The sequence below is a fragment of the Rhineura floridana genome, chromosome 17 (assembly GCF_030035675.1).
Source record: "Rhineura floridana isolate rRhiFlo1 chromosome 17, rRhiFlo1.hap2, whole genome shotgun sequence".
Lineage (NCBI taxonomy): Eukaryota > Metazoa > Chordata > Lepidosauria > Squamata > Rhineuridae > Rhineura > Rhineura floridana.
This window is the reverse complement of record NC_084496.1, coordinates 19851615-19870355: the sequence shown is the minus strand read 5'-3', so window position 1 is coordinate 19870355 and position 18741 is coordinate 19851615. Positions and strand designations below refer to the sequence as shown.

Below are 18741 nucleotides of genomic sequence, written 5' to 3'. Positions count from 1 at the left end.
AGAGAGAAGCCCAGATGGTGAAAACAAGAAAAAGGGCCTTCTCAGTGGTGGCCCCTGAATTATGAAATACTCTTCCTGATGAGATACGCCTGGCGCCAACATTATTATATTTCCGGCGCCAGGTAAAAACCTTCCTCTTCTCCCAGGCATTTTAGTATTTTAGCATTTTAGTATCCTAGCATTTTTGCATTTTAGTATTTAATATGCACTTAGTATCTGTTTAATTATATCTTAACTTTTGTATAATTAACTTATTTTAATTGATGATATGTGGTTTTTAATTGTATGTTATTGGTTTGTTTGTTGTAAACCGCCCAGAGAGCTTCGGCTATGGGGCGGTATATAAATTTAATAAATAAATAAATTTAAACTACAACTCCCATCAGCCCCAGCCAGCATGGCCACTGGATTGGGCTGATGGGAGTTATAGTTCAAATAAGTAACTTTTCCAAGCTCTGCATTTGCCCTAATGGAGCATCCTCCACTGTCTATGCAGCTGAGAAATTTCCAATCTGCTGGTTTTGCATTTTCATCTTCTTAAGCATCTTCAAGACACAGCAGCGTTGTCTGTGGATCATGCATACATGCTTGCATTTTGATTGCAAAAATGTGCACTAGGAAGGGAGGGGGAAATCCTCTAGCTACTAGCAGGCGGGGGGGCTGTTGGAGAATTTTATAAGACATGCTGGTGCGCAGCCAGCTTGTGGGCAGCACCTGAGCACCTTCGATAAATCCTATTGTGTCTTCAGCTTGAATGAAAGTGAGCAGAGGACAGTATGGCTGCATACACACCATACATTTAAAGCACCCCACCCCCAAGAATCCTGGGAACTGTAGTTTGTTAAGGATGCTGAGAATTGTAGCTCTGTGAGGGGTAAACTAGAGTCCCCATGATTACTGAGGGGATATGCTTTGAATGGACTTTCAGTTTATGGTGTCTGCACAGCCACAGTCAAGAAAGATTTGGCAGAGTGGCCAGCATCCCTGGAAGATTATGCTTACTCAGCCACGAGAGCAGCAGTATTAACTGGGCAGCAGTTCTGCACGTCAGCCAAAATGTGTGCACCTGCATGATGCCCCATAGACCCCCTCACTTGGCTGGTGCAATCCTGCAAGCATGAGACTTACCTGACAGCAAGTCTCGTCTTGACTAAGGCAAAGCATTGCTTAAAATTTGGATTTTTTTTTTACCTCAAGTGAAGATATAAGTTTTAAAAAGAGCCATTGCTTTCTTTTCTATGTGTGTGACTAGTGCATAAGGGTAGGTGAATCAGTCTCTTTCCTATCTGTGTCAATTTCACATGTATTGGAATTCCATTCTATCCCATTTTTGCATTAAATCTGCTTTTTTTCCAAAAAAAACTGCACAAAAATTTGAATTTACATAAAGGTATAAATATGTACTTTATCACAAAATACATATTTAACTCACATTGTATACATTTCTAAATATATTTTGTCCTAAAAGATGCATTTAAAAGGGCATTTAGATGATATCATGAGCATTGTTACATATTGCTTATGTGCCAAAATGGCTTTTTGAGGCAAGAACTCCCCTGTGATGGTGCACGAGACTTGTTAGGAAGCCTTCCTAGGCCAAATTACTGAACGCTACCCCCCGCCTCCCAGGAGAAAGGCAACTTAAGACATTTGCTGCTACAACTTGATGGCCATCTACCAGGGCTTTCTCTGTGAAGGATCCTGTGCTTTGGATTACTGTTACTATTAAACACTTATCAAGTCCCCTAGTTGTTGTCAAACACTGTTAAAAGCTACATTTTCTAAGTTCTCTACATATATTGAAAGATAGTTCTTGCTTGCGGACTCCCAATCTAATAGACATGATACAAAAGGAAAACGGAATGGGGAGGGAAGAGGCAAGTGAGCGATTAGAGCAGCTGCTTCTTCACTGGCTGATGGATTGGGCCATGTTGCTCTTCAGCTTTCCACAGTCATCTTCTTGGGAAGCAGGGAGTTCAGCGTTCCAACGGTGCTTGATGCCCTGGCCAATGACAGAGTCTACTGTATGCCTCCCTTTGGCTCTGCAGTCCCAGGGCAACTGGCCATTGCTGCATTATGCCCTTCCTGGGAATATCTGCTTATCTTCCTCACTCTTCTCCATGGTGTAGTGGTTAAGGTGTTGGACTGTGACCTGGGAGACCAGGGTTCAAATCCCCACATAGCCATGAAGCTCACTGGGTGACCTTGGGCCAGTCACTGCCTCTCAGCCTCATGAAAACCCTATTCATAGGGTTGCCATAAGTCGGAATCGACTTGAAGGCAGTACATTTACATTTATTTAGGTGGCATTCAACTAAGCAGACACATTAAAATGAATGAACCTGTGAGCTATGTCCATTAACTCCAGTGGGTCTACTCTGAGTAGAACTAGTGTTGAATACCACCCTATATTCTTAAGGTTTTATACAATGCTAGTCCCATGGAATTGAGGTGCATGACTAACTGAGGTTCTTTCATTTCAATGGGTCTACTCAGAGTAGAATGTAGTTGGCTACAACTGTTGGCTTGGAATGCAAGAAGTTGCCTTGTAGTAGGTCAGATGATTTGCCCTTCAAGCCCAGGACTAGCCAATGAGGTGCCCTCCAGATGTTGCTGGACTCCAGCTCCCATCAGCCCTATCAGCCAGCCTGGCCAATGGTCAGGGATGATGGGAGCTGGAGTCCAACAATATCTAGAGTGCACCACATTGGCTACCCATGATTTAGCCCAAGCCCTATATTGTTTACTTACAGCCTTCCTCAAACTGGTGGTTTCCAGTCTACTGGCCATGCTGGCTGATGGCTAGTCCAAAATATCTGGAGAACAGCAGTCTAAGGAAGGCTGATCTACTAGGGACCAAGATACAGCCTTGGACCAGGTTACCTAAAAGATCGCCTCATCTTGTACCTGCCCAACCCATCACTGTGTTCTGCAGAACACCTGATGCTACCAGGAGGTCCATCCCACACAATGTCAAAATCAGGCCTTGAGTGTGGCAGCACCAACCCTTTGGAACTCCCTCCCTTATCTATTGTCTTTTTGGTGCCTGCCAAAGACTTTCCTCTTTCAACAAGCCCTTAAAATCTTCATCCCAGTGGGTATCTTGTCTTAGATCTGAATGGCTTTTGTGTATGTCCTGTTGCTTTAAACTGTTTTTATATTTATAGTTGTTTTCTTGAAATCGTTTTTATATATGCAATTGTTTTAACTGTTTTTATGTATGCAGCTGTTTTATATATGTTATTATATTGTAAATAGGAAGCCAGATAATAATAACCACCACCAGTGGCTCTCCAGTGGCTCTCAGGCAGAGGGGTCTTTCACTGGACTGCCCTGGTTTGAACCTGGGACTTTCAGCACGCACAACATCTTTGGATATGGTCCCTCTCCCAAGGTTGAATTTTCAAGCTCAGTATTTAACTGAAGTAACACAAAACCTTCTGGACATATTTTTCAGGGCACAGCTTCTGTCCTTCAGCGTAGGTCTGACAACGAAGAGTATGTGGAAGTTGGAAGGCTTGGACCGTCGGATTATTTTGGTAAGCACCATTTAATCTCAACTGGAAAATGTTTAGAATATCAAGCAAATGTAGGTTTATGACACTCATAGGATGGTTTTGTGTGAGTCACATTCAGTGGCGGCTGGTGGTTCCATGTCAGTGGAGCAGTGGAATCTGCTCTGGGTTTTAGTCCAAACTTTCAAGGAGCTGTCTTAGGTGCTGAGGTTTAGACTAAAACCTAGAATGGATTCCACTGCCCCACAGACATAGAGTCACCAGCCGCCACACTGCTCTGTTGCACAGAATGTGAGTCTCTCTTCATGCTTTCATATGATATGTTCTCTGCTGGGATTGCAATAGTGCTTCATATAACAACAACAACAATAATAATGGTGCCCTCTCCGCTTTTGCATCTGGGTACTCTAGAGCCATCTGAGCTGGAACAGGAGGAAATGGCCTGAATGGTCTAGCACAGACTTTCCCAACTAGTGGGCCACCAGATGTTGTTGGACCACAACTCCCATCAGCCTCAGCCAGCATTGCCAATGGTCAGGAAAGATGGGAATTTTGGTCCAACAACATCTGGTGGCCTACTAGTTGGGAAAGGCTGGTCTAGCAGGTACCCAGGGGGTAACACTTTCAGAGAGGGTGGGTCAGCACAGTCAATCTAGAGAACACTTAAAAAAAAAACCCGTTGAAAACAGGGTGGCCCTCGACAGGCATGCTTTTTTCCCCTGTTGCTTCCACTTGGAGTTTTTAAGACTTTTTCTACATGGAAAATGGACAGTCTTGAGGTGAGAAATGAAACAAGTGTGATAAAATCAACCAGTGCAGAGAAAAGCATGATGAGCAAGAGTGATGATTAAGCGCAGGTGTGGGGAATCGTTGGCTCTCCAGGTGTTGCTGAGCTGCAGTTGCCATCAGCCCCAGCAAGCACAGCCAATGGCCAAGGATGATGCAAGTTGTAGTTCAGCAACATCTGGAGGGGCAAAGGGTCCCCACAACTGGGTAAGAGGAACCAAGGGAGATAAAGCTAAAGAGGAGGGAACAGAGACCTCCACTGTGGTCAAAGCATCAAATAACCATAGTCACATCCACAGCACACATTTAAAGCACATGGCTTCCCCCAAAGAATCCTGGGAATTGCCATTTACCCCTCACCGAGCTATGATTACTAGCACGCTTAACAAACTACAGTTCCCAGGATTCTTTGGGGGAAGCCATGTGCTTGTGCATAAAATGCATGGTGTGGACAGTCTCATGCAAAATCCTCCAATATACGATGATGGCACTTTTTTTTTCGCTTCCAGGAGAGATAGCCCTTTTGCTCAACAGGCCCCGGGCTGCCACCGTAGTGGCTCGTGGGCCCCTGAAGTGTGTCAAGTTGGATCGTCCTCGCTTTGAACGTGTCCTTGGCCCTTGCTCAGAAATCCTCAAGAGGAACATCCAGAGATACAACAGTTTCATCTCCCTCACCGTTTAAGCCATTCCTGTTTGCTGCTTTTTACGTTAAAAATTTGTGCACTTAACATTTCACCCATGCTGTTCCATAGCTTTCTGAAGAAAACAAGAGACGTGTGTATTTTACATTTATTTTTCAAATGCTCAAGTTAGGAGCACGAGATATCCAGTCATTATCTTGTGTTAACAAGGGCATGGATGGAAGTGGCTTTCAGGAACTATTTGGAGGGGGTTTTTTACATCCTGAATTACATTCCAGGTTAGCACTGTCACCAAACCTTCCTAACTTTAAGAATGTAATTTTTGAACATTGAAAGCCACATTGTTGTCTGTTTCGGCATTTTTTTAATCTGATTGTGCTGAACAGCCAGTCCTATGTATGTTTTGACAAACTGTAAATAGAAAAAGAAACCCCAAACCGAGAAATACTTGAATATTCATCTTTAAATGCTCTTTTTATGGAATTAGATGTTTCCCAAAACACTACATTAAAAAACGCCTCCTAGCATTTAGGTGGGAATTAGTGAATGGAGCCATAGTCCAGTAAGGAGCGACAGAACCATAATACCATTGAAATCACCAGGTTTAAGCTACCCCAACCCACCCTGGCCATGAATAATGTTCAAAAGAGGGGCCGTCACCAAAGCAGGTTTCCCCTCTAGGACTATCCTACCCTGCGATTGCTTGTCAGTGTGAAAAGTCTCTAGCAGGTCTGTTTTTGCTTCCATTTTGGACAACCTAGTCTGTCCCAGGATAGCTGGATCACAGTACCAGCAAGGTGTAAAGGGGTAGGGGTTACTGGCGGCTGGTGCCCATTGAGACTGGTGGGGCTGAAGGCAGAGAACCCTAACACTAGGTGGAGCCAGAGCCAAGGACAGACAGAGCCAACTCATTCTGCTTTTGTCCCCATCCTCCTCGTCCCTGCTGAGTTTTTCAAGGGCAACGCTGAGACTGAAGGGGAAGAGTAAATCATAGAATAGTAGAGTTGGAAAGTGACAGTCAGGGCCACCACTACTAGACCAAACGGAGCAGCCTCCATTGGCCAGTGTATAAGCTTCACTCCTCTAGATCAAAACTTCTTCCTGCCTTAAAGTCACGATAGCTCTCTATGGCCCAGGAATTTGGCCCCAGTGGTGAGGCTGCTTTGGGCATAGTCCCATCTCAGGTGACTTGGGCATAGCAGGGAACCCCACCACTGCCAGAACTAAAACCACACTGCTGTTTGGGGGAAAGTAGATCTGTGACACCATTTCCTATTCTGAATTACTCATTCAATGCATTATTGAAGAAGACAGGGAACTGCCTTATTATGGGTTAGATCATGGCTCTGTCTAGCTCAGCACTGCCTGCTTTGACTGAAAGGTAGATTTCCAACAGAGATCTTTCCCTCAGTCCTGCGCCTGACACCCTCTTAATTGGGGATGCTGGGAATTGAACCTGGGACCTTCAGCATGCAAAACATGTGCTCTAAGCACTGAGCCAGGGCCCTTCCTCAACCATCGCACAAGTCGGGTTGGCCTCGATGGCCTTATAGGCCCCTTCCAACTCTATGATTCTGTGGCTCTTTATAAAGACATGGGGAACGAGGCAACTGATATTTACATGAAGTATACGGAGAACGAATATGATTAAAATAATTAAGGCAGGGAAAGGTAATGGAGCCCCTGCTGTCAAAGATAGGCCTTTGGAGCAATTCTGAGGGAGCAAAAGTGTACTTGACGTGTGATCCCTGATCAGATTTCTCAATTTAAAAGCAAACAACCTTTAAAGCAACGCAGGTGAGCTCCGATTTTGATTCAAGAAATGGAACAGGAGCAGAATATTTTCTCAGTTTAACTTTCTTTCCCCCCTCACCCCCCCAAAGCAGCTATTAGATTTGCTGAGGCTAATAATAATAATTAATAATAATAATACAAGTGCAAAATGACTGTTTGGGGCCAAAAAAGTTGATTAAAAAGTTGCATTCAGTTTCACTTGTAAAGGGGGCAGCAGGGTGGAAAGAAACCTTCCCAAAATGAGATGATTTCATGCATTAATGTAACATCTCCCTTTGAGTGTTGTATATGGTACAGTGGCCCTTCTTCACATCTGTGATCCTCCCACATTTACATTGCAACAGCTTCATTACAGTGCTTGACCACTGTGTATGCTGTTTCAGCAGGATATAATTCTGGACCTTTGGGTGAAAGAATGTCCCTCCACTCCAAGAATGCAGAATGATTATTATGTATTATTTATTGAATTTATATCATGCCCTTCCTCTCAAAGGAACCCAATGTGGCGAACATAACAAAAACAATTGAACAAGAAAAAGAAAAGCATTCTAAAAACAGTTTGAAACATTCTAAAACACAGTTACAGTTTACAATGTTCTAAAACACATTCACAGTTAAAAACATTATTTCATCAGTGATCATCAGGTCACTAGGAATAGTCCCCTTCAGCCATCAAATGCCTAGGTAAAGAAAGTGGCCATTTCTGCATTGAGGCATAAAAAAGATGTTAGGGCAGACAGCAAATACAAAGGACCATTTTTTGAGGGGTAACAAATATGCATCCAACCACTTGATAAGCCAGAGTGTCTGCCCCGCTGCACATGGAGAAGAATCTTGCTATTCCCTCTGCTGTTTCCCTGAACTTTGATCAGTTGCCAAAGCGTAGTAAGATTCACCTCACCTCTTGGCAGGGCAATATAGATGATCATCTTACCAAGGGTTAAGTTACCACTTAGCGAGGACTCAAGAGATGAAGGAAGCATCAAAGAAAAAGGAGTTCAAATTCATAAGGTTGTTTCCAATTAAGTTCTACTTGGTGTAAACCTAAGTCCCTAAATTAGTCTTGCCTATTAATTTCAATGGGTCTACTCTGAGTAGGCCTGGCCTTGGACACAACCCATAGCTTTTTAGGACCCGAAGATGTGAAACAATTAATTAGATTTTTCACACTTCCAAAGTTTGCAAACGTTTGCAAAGTTTGGATCTCTTTGCTAGGGGAGTAGCTGAGTTTGCACGCCCTAACTACAGGTTTAGTAACTGTTTGCATAAAGTTTCAATTCAAATTTGATGCTTACAAAAGCAGGAAATTGTTGTATTCTGACAGTAATTAATTTGAGTGCTACTCTGTTTTTTTGAATCTGCTTTTAGATTTGTAGTTAGGTTGTCCACCTTCTAAACTCACTAATTTAACACTCTGATCAAGTTGTCCTCCAATATTTAACTCCATTTACTGCAGGCACGATTCTGCAGGATTCTGCAAGCCCCTTTGAAATGTACAGGAGCTGCCCACTGGATTGTGTCTTGTGCCATTAATTTCAGGATGGGATCCTGTATCTGCAAGAAGAGTTTCTGTCTCATGGGTTCTCACACACACACACTTTGTTTGATCTTTGTAATGTGTATTTATGATTCTTGTTTATGACCTTGATTGCCATTTTTGCATGCATTACGAAATGTGGAAAATCAGATGCTGTGTTAGATAACTGGTAATGTAATGGCACCATCTAAAAAGATTTTTTAAAAATGCAACATATGTAATACTTATCTAAGATTTAGTTCCTGTGAACTGTTTTGGTATTCTGTGCAGATTTTTTTTATAGAAAAGGCGCTTTTTAAAAAGGGGGGAAATGAATGTTTAATTACTCCTTCTGTTTGCTTATTGCAATTCTGTGACTGCATTGGTTAAAAAATGTGACTGATGTAATGTGCAGGAAACATTTGATCACGTTTGATCGCATTGTGAAGAGCATCAGACAGTGCAAAGGTTTACAGATATAAAAAGTTGGGGTGCAATTCAACAAATAATACAAGTCCCGTTGAAACAGACAGAATTGGGGGCCCAGCTACAGATTACATAAACAGGGCTGAAATGTATAAATTGAGTAAGTAGCTAAATTAAATTCAGTTTTAAAAAGTTTAATGGATTAAAAAAGTGTTGCTGATAAATTGACCAACAATTGATGGGACTAGTCACCATTTCTGAAGTGGTTATAAGATGTTTTGCTGTCTTATCTTGAGAGACGTGAGATTTTTTTGTCCATGAGAAGTGACAAAAGACCTAACTGCTGCATTACTGTTTGGGGCAGGGTATATTTGAAAGATGTAAAAAAAAGAAAAGAAATGGACTGCCTTCAAGTTGATCCCAATTTATGTGAATAGGGTGTTCATGGTAAGCAGTATTCAGAGGTGGTTTTACCATTGCCTCCCTCTGAGGCTGAGAAGCAGTGACTGGCCCAAGGTCACCCAGTGAGCTTCATGGCTGTGTGGGGATTCGAACCCTGGTCTCCCAGGTTATAGTCCAACACTCTAACCACTACACCACACTGGCTCTCAAACAAAACAAAACATTTATTCCCCTAGACAAGAGCTGTTGTTCTTCATATCTTTGCAGCCCTTTTTAATCCTCTTTCCTCTATACATGTGGGCAGGAAGGGTAGTAAGGGTTTTTTTGGGGGGGAGGGGTAGCATCTTTTTGTGGATTTGCAAGACTGAACTCCAGTGCACAGATAAATACTTAAGTATTATTAATTTCAAATGGGACTCTGGCCCACCTGATACTTCTGGATTGCACCCATTCTCTTCCAGACTCCTGTTGTTTGGCCAAAACCACATTGCAATTATTGTTGTATCTGTTCCAAGAAAAATCAAAAACAGGGACCACTGGAGTTCATTTCAGTGGAAACAAAACAAGCAATGTTGTGTTTTCAAGATTACTGATTGGGATGATGAGATGGAAGGATGAGATGAATAAAATTCTTTGAACTTCAAAGTGGCTTGTGAGTTTCTTGAAATAAAGACCCTATATAGTGTCATAGCATCACAGAATAGTAAATTTCGAAGGGGCCTATAAGTCCATCAAGTCCAACCCCCAGCTCAATGCAGGAATCCAAGTTAAACCATCCAGTTACATCTTGAATCCTTCCAGTGGTGGGGAGCCCACCGCCTCCTGTTGAAATTGATTCCATTGTCATACTCCCTTAACAGTTAGGAGGTTTTTCCTGATCTTCAGTCACAATCTAGCTTCCTGCAACTTAAGCCCATTATTCCATGTCCTCCCCTCTAGGATGATCGAGAACAGATCTTGGCCTTCCTCTGTGTGACACCCTTTCAAGTACTTAAGGAGTGCTATCATATCTCCCCTCAGACATCTCAAGGCTAAACATACCCACTTGTTTCAGTCTCTGCTCATAGGGCTTTGTTTCCTGCTGCAGTTTGTCTGCATCCTTCTTAAAGTGTGGTGTCCAGAACTGGATGCAGTACTCAGGATGAGGCCTAACCAGTGCTGAATAGTGGGGAACTAATGCTATACAAGATTGGAAACTATGCTTCTGTTAATGCTGCCTAAAATAGCATTTGCCTTTTTTGCAGCCACATCACACTGTTGGCTCATATTCAGCTTGTGATCAACAAAAATTCCAAGATCCTTCTCACATGCAGTATTGCTGAGCCAAGCATTCCCCATCTTACAACTGTGCATTTGGTTTCTTTTTCCTATGTGTAGAACTTTATACGTATCCACGTTAAATTTCATTCTTTGTTTTCATCCTAGTGTTTAAGCCTATCAAAATAATTTTGAGTTTTGTTTCTTTCCTCCATGGTATTAGCTATCCCTCTCAATTTTGTGTGATCTGCAAATCTGATAAGCATTCCCTGCATCTCCTCATCCAAGTTATTAATAAAAATGTTGAAGAGCACTGGGCCCAGGACTAAGCCCTGCGGTACCCCACTCATTACTTCCCCCCAGTTTGAGAAGGAACCATTGATAAGCACTCTTTGAGTACAGTTCTGTAGCCAACTGTGGATCCAACTGATAGTTGTTCCATCCAGTCCACATTTGGCTAGCTTGCTAATCAGAATGTCATGGGGCACTTTGTTAAAAGCTTTGCTGATGTCGAGCTATATTATGTCCACAGCATTCCCACAGTCTATGAGAAAGGTTACCCAATCAAAAAATGAGATACGATTAGTCTGGCAAGTTTTGTTCTTGATGAATCCGTGTTGGCTTCTAGTAATCACTGCATTATTTTCAAGGTGTTTACAGATTGATAGTTTTATAATCTGCTCCAGAATTTTCCCAGGGATTGATATCGGGCTGACTGGTCTGTAGTTCCCAGAGTCCTCCTTACTGCTCTTTTTGAAGATAGGGATAACATTAGCCCTTGTCCAGTCATCTGGCACTTCATCCATCCTCCATGATTTTGCAGAGAGAATAGACAGTGGTTCCAAGAGTTCTTCAGCCAATTCCTTTAATACCCTAGGATGCAGTTCTCTGGGTCCTGGAAATTTGAACTCGTTCAAAGTGATTAAGTAATCCTTGACCATTTGTCTGTCAATCTCAAGCTGCAATCCTGCACTTTCAACTTCATGTTTCTCAGGAGGGTCATAGACCCTCTTTGGGGAGAAGACTGAGCCAAAGTAGGAATTGAGCACTTTTGCCTTTTCTTTGTCATCTGTTATCATTTTGCCATCATCACTGAGTAGCTGTACCACCATTTCCTTTCTCTGTCTTTTACTATGGATGTACCTGAAGAAAGCTTTGTTGTTGCTTTTAGCATCTTTTGCTAACCTCAGCTCATTCTCACCTTTAGCCTTCCTGATGTCATCCCTGCAATTCCATGCTATCTGTCTGTACTCTTCCTTTGTGGCCTGGCCTTCCTTCCATTTCCTATATGTGTCCTTTTTTGTTTTCAGGTCATCTCTTAATCTTTTTGTGGAGCCACATTGGCTTCTTCTGCTGTCTTCCCCCTTTTTTCCTTGTTGGAATTGTTTGCAATTGTGCCTTTAGAATTTCCTTTTTTAGAATCTCCCAACTCATCTTGGACTCCTAATAGATATATTAATAGTTAGGGATGGGGGGGGGAGAGAATTTGAATCAGTTTGCATGTACAGGAGAACAAACCCAAGTTGCATTTTGTGACACAATTTACAAACAATTCACAGCCATGCTTCAACATTTACACTTCTCTGAATTTTGGAATACGATTTTTCCAGCCGTCATGTGTACAAGAATGCATATACAGGTTAAAGTGTGCATTAAAATGCATATATTAGGGATGATAACATGCAAAAATGTGTTACATTAGGGAAAATTACTTAAGCAAAACTCCATAGACAAATGTATATATTACGAGGAATTTGCACTAAAATGCTGATGAATTTTCATGAGGCTTTTTTAAAACACACACACACATTTGCACACTAATGTGGAAATGTGGAGAACTGAAGGAAGCCAAAACTGTCAGATTCACCCATCCCTCCTAAGAGTATCTACCAATATATAGTAAATAGTAAAGTCATTCTCCAGCTGTCAATTCTTATGTAGCTGAAGTGGCAAAATCCATACACAAGGTTCTCAGAAGGCATAGGGGAAACAAGGTTTGCAGAAATGCAACAAATATTTAGGGGGGGGGAAACATAAGAGAGGGGAGGGACCCAAAGCAGCGCTTTGAGAACTAAACATGTTCAATGGCCATGTAATGGTGGCTCACTGCTATGGGGGTAGAAAAAAAGGGGGAGGGGAAGGAATGGAATGGAATATCCCAAAAGAATGCATGACTGGAACATTGCACAGGAGCACTCTATGCTGCAACATTTTGTTGCAGGTCTCACTTGTAACATGTCCATCAGTAGAAGTATCTTGGGGCACCACATAAACAGGGGCGACTAGAATTAGGAATTAGAATTAGGAAATGTTAAATTGGGAGCAACAGGCTCGTTTGCATTTTAAAAGTTTAGATGTCAGGCATGGAAAAATCTGTCAATTTCGGTTCTTTGGGTTCCTCCTTTTCCCAGTTTTATAGTCAGTTCACTTTTCTGCAGCAATTTGCTATTTTTTAAAGAAATCCTTATGAAAATTCATCCGCATTTTAGGGCAATCTTCACCTAATAAACACATTTTGTTAAGTGGTTTTGTTTGCAAGCAATTTTCCCTAATATAGTATATTTTTGTATATTATTTTCACAAATATTTTTATGCACACTTTGCCCCCAGTATATGCACTTTTGTACACATTACATGGCTGGAGAGCTGTATTGCAAAATGTGGACAAGTGCAAATTTAAAGGATGGCTGGGTTTTGGTTATATTGTTTTGGGAAGTGCAAATTAGGTAAATTTGCCTTGAAATGCGAATGGAATCAAATTTCTCCCCCATCCCTAGATGTCAGAGTAGATTCCAGCTCCTACTGCTCCCCCCCCCAAAAAAAAAGGACAGTTACAGAGCAGCCACAGCACAAAATTAGTAGCAGTAGAAACAGTTTCAATATGAGCCACTAAATGTGCTTTGCAGGGGCTCGTGCCCCCAAACAGGCTTTAGAGCTCAGTACCGGTGGACTTTTAGCTCTAACTACAGAGAAGGGCCTCTGCAGATTGAAGAACAAGTGGAGAAAATGCAGAAACAAAACAGAAAAAAATGGAAGCACAAGAAGGCATTTCTTCACTTGCAGGAACCGGATTGTCTCTGCTGCTGGGAACTGTCTCCTGCCCCTTCCTGCTCTCTGAACTGGGTCCAGTGCGGTTTCTGGGTCTGCCTGACACCTGTGTTCCTTCTCACTGACTTCAGCCTTGGCTCTCAGCCTTTTGGAGAGCACTTAAGTTCCGGAGCTCTTGGCTCCTTCCCAGTCTCTGCTGCCTTTTCTCCATGCCCAGCTAGGGTTGCCAGGTCAGAAGCATCCCAAACCCTGAGATTTTAGGAGCGGGCCCTAGTGATGTCATGGGGCGGGCCCTAGTGATGTCATTAAGCACGATACATTAAGCATCCACGACAGATACTTGGAGCATACCACTCAAAAAACAATTCTCTGATTGGAAAGTAAGATAGAAGGCTTAGCTAAAGATGTGGGTGTTTCCAGGTCCAGCTAAAGCGAAGAGATGATTCCTTCTCATCTGCTTAGGGAGCCTGGGTAGGGATCATTTAATCTAGCCTACTTGCTATGATGTAGCCAGAGGCTTCCATCTTTGCTATCAGAGGTAGCCACAAACCACAGTACCCTTTTCCTTTGCCAACAAAAGCCCTGCTGGTATGTAAACTCTCTTTGATCAGCCTTGCCATCCCATACTATGAGCTGCAAACATTGTCACATGACTCCAAAACCACTATCACAGTTTGAAAGATCCTGGCGTCTAGGGATGTTAGTAGCAGCAGCAGCAGCAGCAGTAGTACCACCATCAGTCTTTAGCACTATTATTATGATTGTTAATATATTTTCATCTGGTACTATTACTATTATTAATATTTAATAGTTATCATCTACTACCAAGAGGGATGGAAGAATCTGTAAATTTTAGTTCTCTCAGTTTCTAATTTTTCCAGTCTTCAGTTCTCCACATTTCTCCAGCAATTTGCAATTCTTAAAAATAAAAATAAAATCCTCAATAAAATTCATCAGCATTTTCGTGTGAATTTCTCCTAACACTCACATTTTTGTATTAGGGTCGCCAGGTCAGAAGCATCCCAAACCCAGGCCACAGTGATGTCATGGAGTGAGCCCTATGATGTCACAGGGCAGGCCCTAGTGATGTCATTAATTATGATGCATTAAGCATCAACCACAGTTGCTTAGAGCATACCACGCAAACAAAAAAATCTCTGATTGGAAATTAAGATAGAAATCTTAGCTAAATGAGGGTGTTCCCAGATTCAGCTGAAGTGACGGGATCATTACTTCTCACCTGCTTAGGGAGCCTGGATGAGGAACAATTAATCTAGCCTACTTGCTTCCGGCAAGAAGGGTTTACGTGCCCTCAGGCCAGGCCAGTCACCAGAAGGCCATTGTAGGAAGAAAGCCTAGTGTTATAGAGATGTTAGATGGGACTCGGGAGCACTCAGGAGTAAAGATGGATGCCCCTGAAGGCTGCAATTCTAAGCACACTTATTAAGGGCCTAAGCACCCCACAGAACTCAACAGGACTTATCTCTGAGTAGATATGGTTAGGATTGTGCTGTTGGTAAGGCTTAACTAGGGATCCTCTATAAAGATATAGATATCCAAGCAAGATTGGCAACCCCCTGCCTGCCTTTTAACGTGGCTGCTCTAAACTTCTTTACAGACTTGACCCTTCACTGCAGAGAGAGCTTTGAGAAATGAGTAAGAAGAAGATTCTCTAGCCTTTCCTGCCTACCCTGTGGGCTGCTATAAACTAACTTTGACAGCAACCCAATTCCAATGAATATTAATTGACAGAGAGAAAACACACATAGTTTGGTCTACCTTCACAGGCAGTAGATTGAGAACAACAGAAATGAAGCCACACTTCCCAGTATGTGGATTCTCTTTTACCACTATTGGGCAAGAAACAAACCATGAGCCATGCTAGCTAGAGGTGCACCGATGCACAGGAGGGGGAAAGGAAGACTTGGACTGGGATGTGTCAGCCAGGTAAGGACCCAGTGAGGGGTGGGATGTCGAAGCAGCCCCCACTCTGGGCATTGACAGGCCATCTCCAGCCATCCCAGGCATCCCCCAAGAGGGATCCCTGGACCAGCCCGTTCTCCGCCGCCGCCGCCACCACCACCAGACAGCTCTCCCTCCCGGAGACGATGGGACTGATGTCAAGACCCCACCTTCACCCAGGTCCAGGAGGCAGATGCAATGGGAAATTCAAGAAACCCAGCTCAGGAGGAGTTTACAAATAAGCACCCACCTGCAACCATGACTCAGGGTACAAGCAAGGGGGGGCGCCCAGCCCTACTTAAGCTGGGTGAAGGGGAAGGGTTAGTTGCTGAGTCAACGTCTTTATGCTGCCAAGTTGTACCTAGTTAGCTAGAGAGGGATGGTAAGTTCTAAGTAAGCCGTAGGTAGATTCATGAAGGGTACTTAACTGAAACTTTCTCTTACTTCAATAAAAGAAAAAACACCATGTCTGAGTATGGGTCCCGTGAGTTTGGGCAGGATACCACCATGCAAACAACAAGGTGCATCATCAGTGGGTTTAAGGGGTTGAGCTGAATGCATGGAACCACTTCTGTTGCTTCTATGGATGTAAGGGAGTAGGGTCAGAGGTAAATGAAGTGCAAATAGAAAAACAAAAGCAAAAGACGGTGTTGATTTCCTAAATGCAATACCATACCAACCACCATAGGAATCAAAGATTCCTATGAAGAAGGCAGAAAACTCAGTATCCCACAACCAGTCAGGGTTCCTAACCAAAACTAAAAAATACCTGGGAGCCAGTCAACCAAGGTCACAGAAATCCCCAACCTGACCCGGCTGCTGCAGTTAGTACAGAATGCTGTGGCATGATTGCTGACATGAGTGAGACCCTATCAGAACATAATACTTCTGCTCTGAAATCTGTACTAGTTGCCAATTTGCTTTCAAGCCAAGTTCAAGGTGTGCTTTCCATGTGCTACATAATACTTGTTCTGCTCTTGTAAGAAATCAGTCTTTTAGTGTGGCAGCACCTACGCTTTGGAACTCCCTTCCTATTGACATTAGGCAGGTACCTTCATTGTACTCTTTTTGGCACATGCTAAAAACATTTTTGTTTAGGCAAACCTACCCAGGCATGTAGAAACTATTATATTGTTTTATCTGGTTTTGACTAATTGTTGGTTTTATTATTTTGAATGTTTTAAAATACCAGTCTTTAACTCTTTTTGCCATTTTTTTGTTTTAATTCATTCTGTAAACTGGTTTGAGGGTTTTTTTTACAATAAAGCAATATATAAATGTTGTAAATAAAATACATATATAAATTTTGGAGTCACTGTGGCCCTTGGGCCTCTTTCCACTTTTAGGAACAAAGGAATCTACCTTATACCAACTAAGGTCATTTGATACCATCTAGCTCAGTACTGATGACATGGACTAGCATTGGCTCTTTAGGATTCCAGGCAATAGTCTTTTCCAGATTATTTGATTTTGGACCTATGCATGCAAAGCATGTGCCTTACCACTGAGCTAAAGCCCTGTCCCTGTTTAAAAAAGTATCTTTTAAAATTGTTCTTTTCAATTCACTAATGAAAGCACAGCATACCTAGGGCAAATCCACAACATTCATTTAAGCAGTGTATAAATGTTGTGAATAAAATGCATAAATAAGTTTTGGAGTCACTGTGGCCCTTGGGTCTCTTTCCACTTTTAGGAACAAAGGAATCTGCCTTCTACAGACTCAAACCATTTGATACCATCTAGCTCAGTACTGATGGCATGGACTAGCATTGGTTCTCTAGGATTCCAAGTAATAGTCTTTTCCAGAGATTGAATTTTGGAACGTTGCATGCAAAGCATGTGCCCTACCACCAAACTATAGCCCTTCCACTGTTTAAAAAAGTGTCTTTTAAAATAGTTCTTTTCAATTCACTAATGAATCCACAGCATACCTAGGGCAGATCCACACCATTCATTTAAAGCATATTCAACACACATTTGAAGCACATGAATCTCACCATAGAATCATGGAAACTGTAGTTTGTTAAGGGTGGTGGGAACGATAACTGTGAGGGGGAAACTTCATTTCCCAGAATTCTTAGGGGGAAATCATACAGTTTAAATGCGAGTTGGATGTGTTTTAAATGTATTGCTCAGATCTACTTCATAAACTTTGCTTACATGTAAAAACCATTTTAATTTTTTTAAAATGGAAATGACCCGCAAGGTTTTCTGGGTGACCATGGGCTACTCATCTCTCAGCCTAATCTGCCCCTCAAGATGAAAACAACAGAGGGGAACCATGACAAGCCCAAGGAAGAAGAGCACATTTAAAATGTAGAGGAAATAATAATGTACAACCATAGTGTGAATTCAGTTACTTACTGAGACGTAGTATGCAGAAATATTTATATAAGCATGACTGTCAAAGATGTTTATTATTTACACAACCTATAAATATATTTATAGTGCAATCCTATGCATGTTTACTCAGCAGCAAGTCCCAGTGCATTCAATGGGGACTATTCAAGTAGGGAGGTGTGCACAGGTCTGCAATCTCAAGTGATAAGGAACTTCACTCACCCAACCCAAAATTCAGAAACATGTCACTTTAAGCTGTTTTGCAACTGTTTTATACTTGTTTTATGGTTATTGGATTTTAAATGGCTTTATTTCTTGTGAGCTGCCTTGGTTTCCAATCAGCAACTCTACCTCACAGGGTTGTTGGAAAGACTTCATATACACATTCGCTAGAGATGTAAAAATACATACACCCCATATAATAGTTTATCGCCTCTTCAACAAACCAGGAAATTTTAAACTTGTTTGACTCCTCATAATTAGAATAGTAATGGCATCATAAGCTGCATGTACACTTCTTTTAAATTTCTGTTCAAAACTTATTTGAAAGATAAAGTGTAAAATATGCTATTTTGCAAGTAATTAAAAAAACCCTGAATGTACAGTTTTATTATAATAACTGAAATTATTTACAGTAAACAATTGCCTACCAAGATCCTGCTGTGATTTTTGTTCTACATCTCCTGCAAACAGAGAGAAAGGGATTTTACTACTACTGAAAGCTATAAACTTAATCAGTTCATGAGATTTTCAGAGAAGCTGGAAAAGACAACAGTTTTCTGGCCTTCCAGTGGGTTCTAGCTATTGCCTGGGGGTCAACAAATTCCTTGTCAATCACAACCCTGACTTCACTTATTGGCTACAAACCTGAAAGGCCAGGGTTAGAGCAACCAGATACAAGCTCATTTAACAGAATTTGCCGGGTGTGTGTGTGACGTTTTGGTGTATATCTCTGGAACCAGATCACCTAGAAACTTTTTTTTAATGAAAGCTGAGAGCCTGCAGATTAGGGTGACTCACTCCGAGACCCGAGCAGGACCCCAAATATATGGAG

General features: G+C 42.0%; 1 protein-coding gene across 3 annotated transcripts in view; it reads left to right on the top strand.

Annotated features, from left to right (window-relative positions):
- PRKAR1B (protein kinase cAMP-dependent type I regulatory subunit beta) overlaps positions 1-9687 on the top strand; it is a 217272-nt gene extending 207585 nt beyond the window's left edge. For all 3 annotated transcript variants that reach the window (XM_061599943.1, XM_061599942.1, XM_061599940.1), the window contains 2 exons: positions 3458-3539; positions 4811-9687. In XM_061599943.1, the coding sequence (XP_061455927.1) occupies positions 3458-3539; positions 4811-4983 (255 nt within the window). In that variant the 3' untranslated portion in view covers positions 4984-9687. The remainder of the gene's footprint in view (positions 1-3457; positions 3540-4810) is intronic.
- Positions 9688-18741: the final 9054 nt, after the last annotated feature.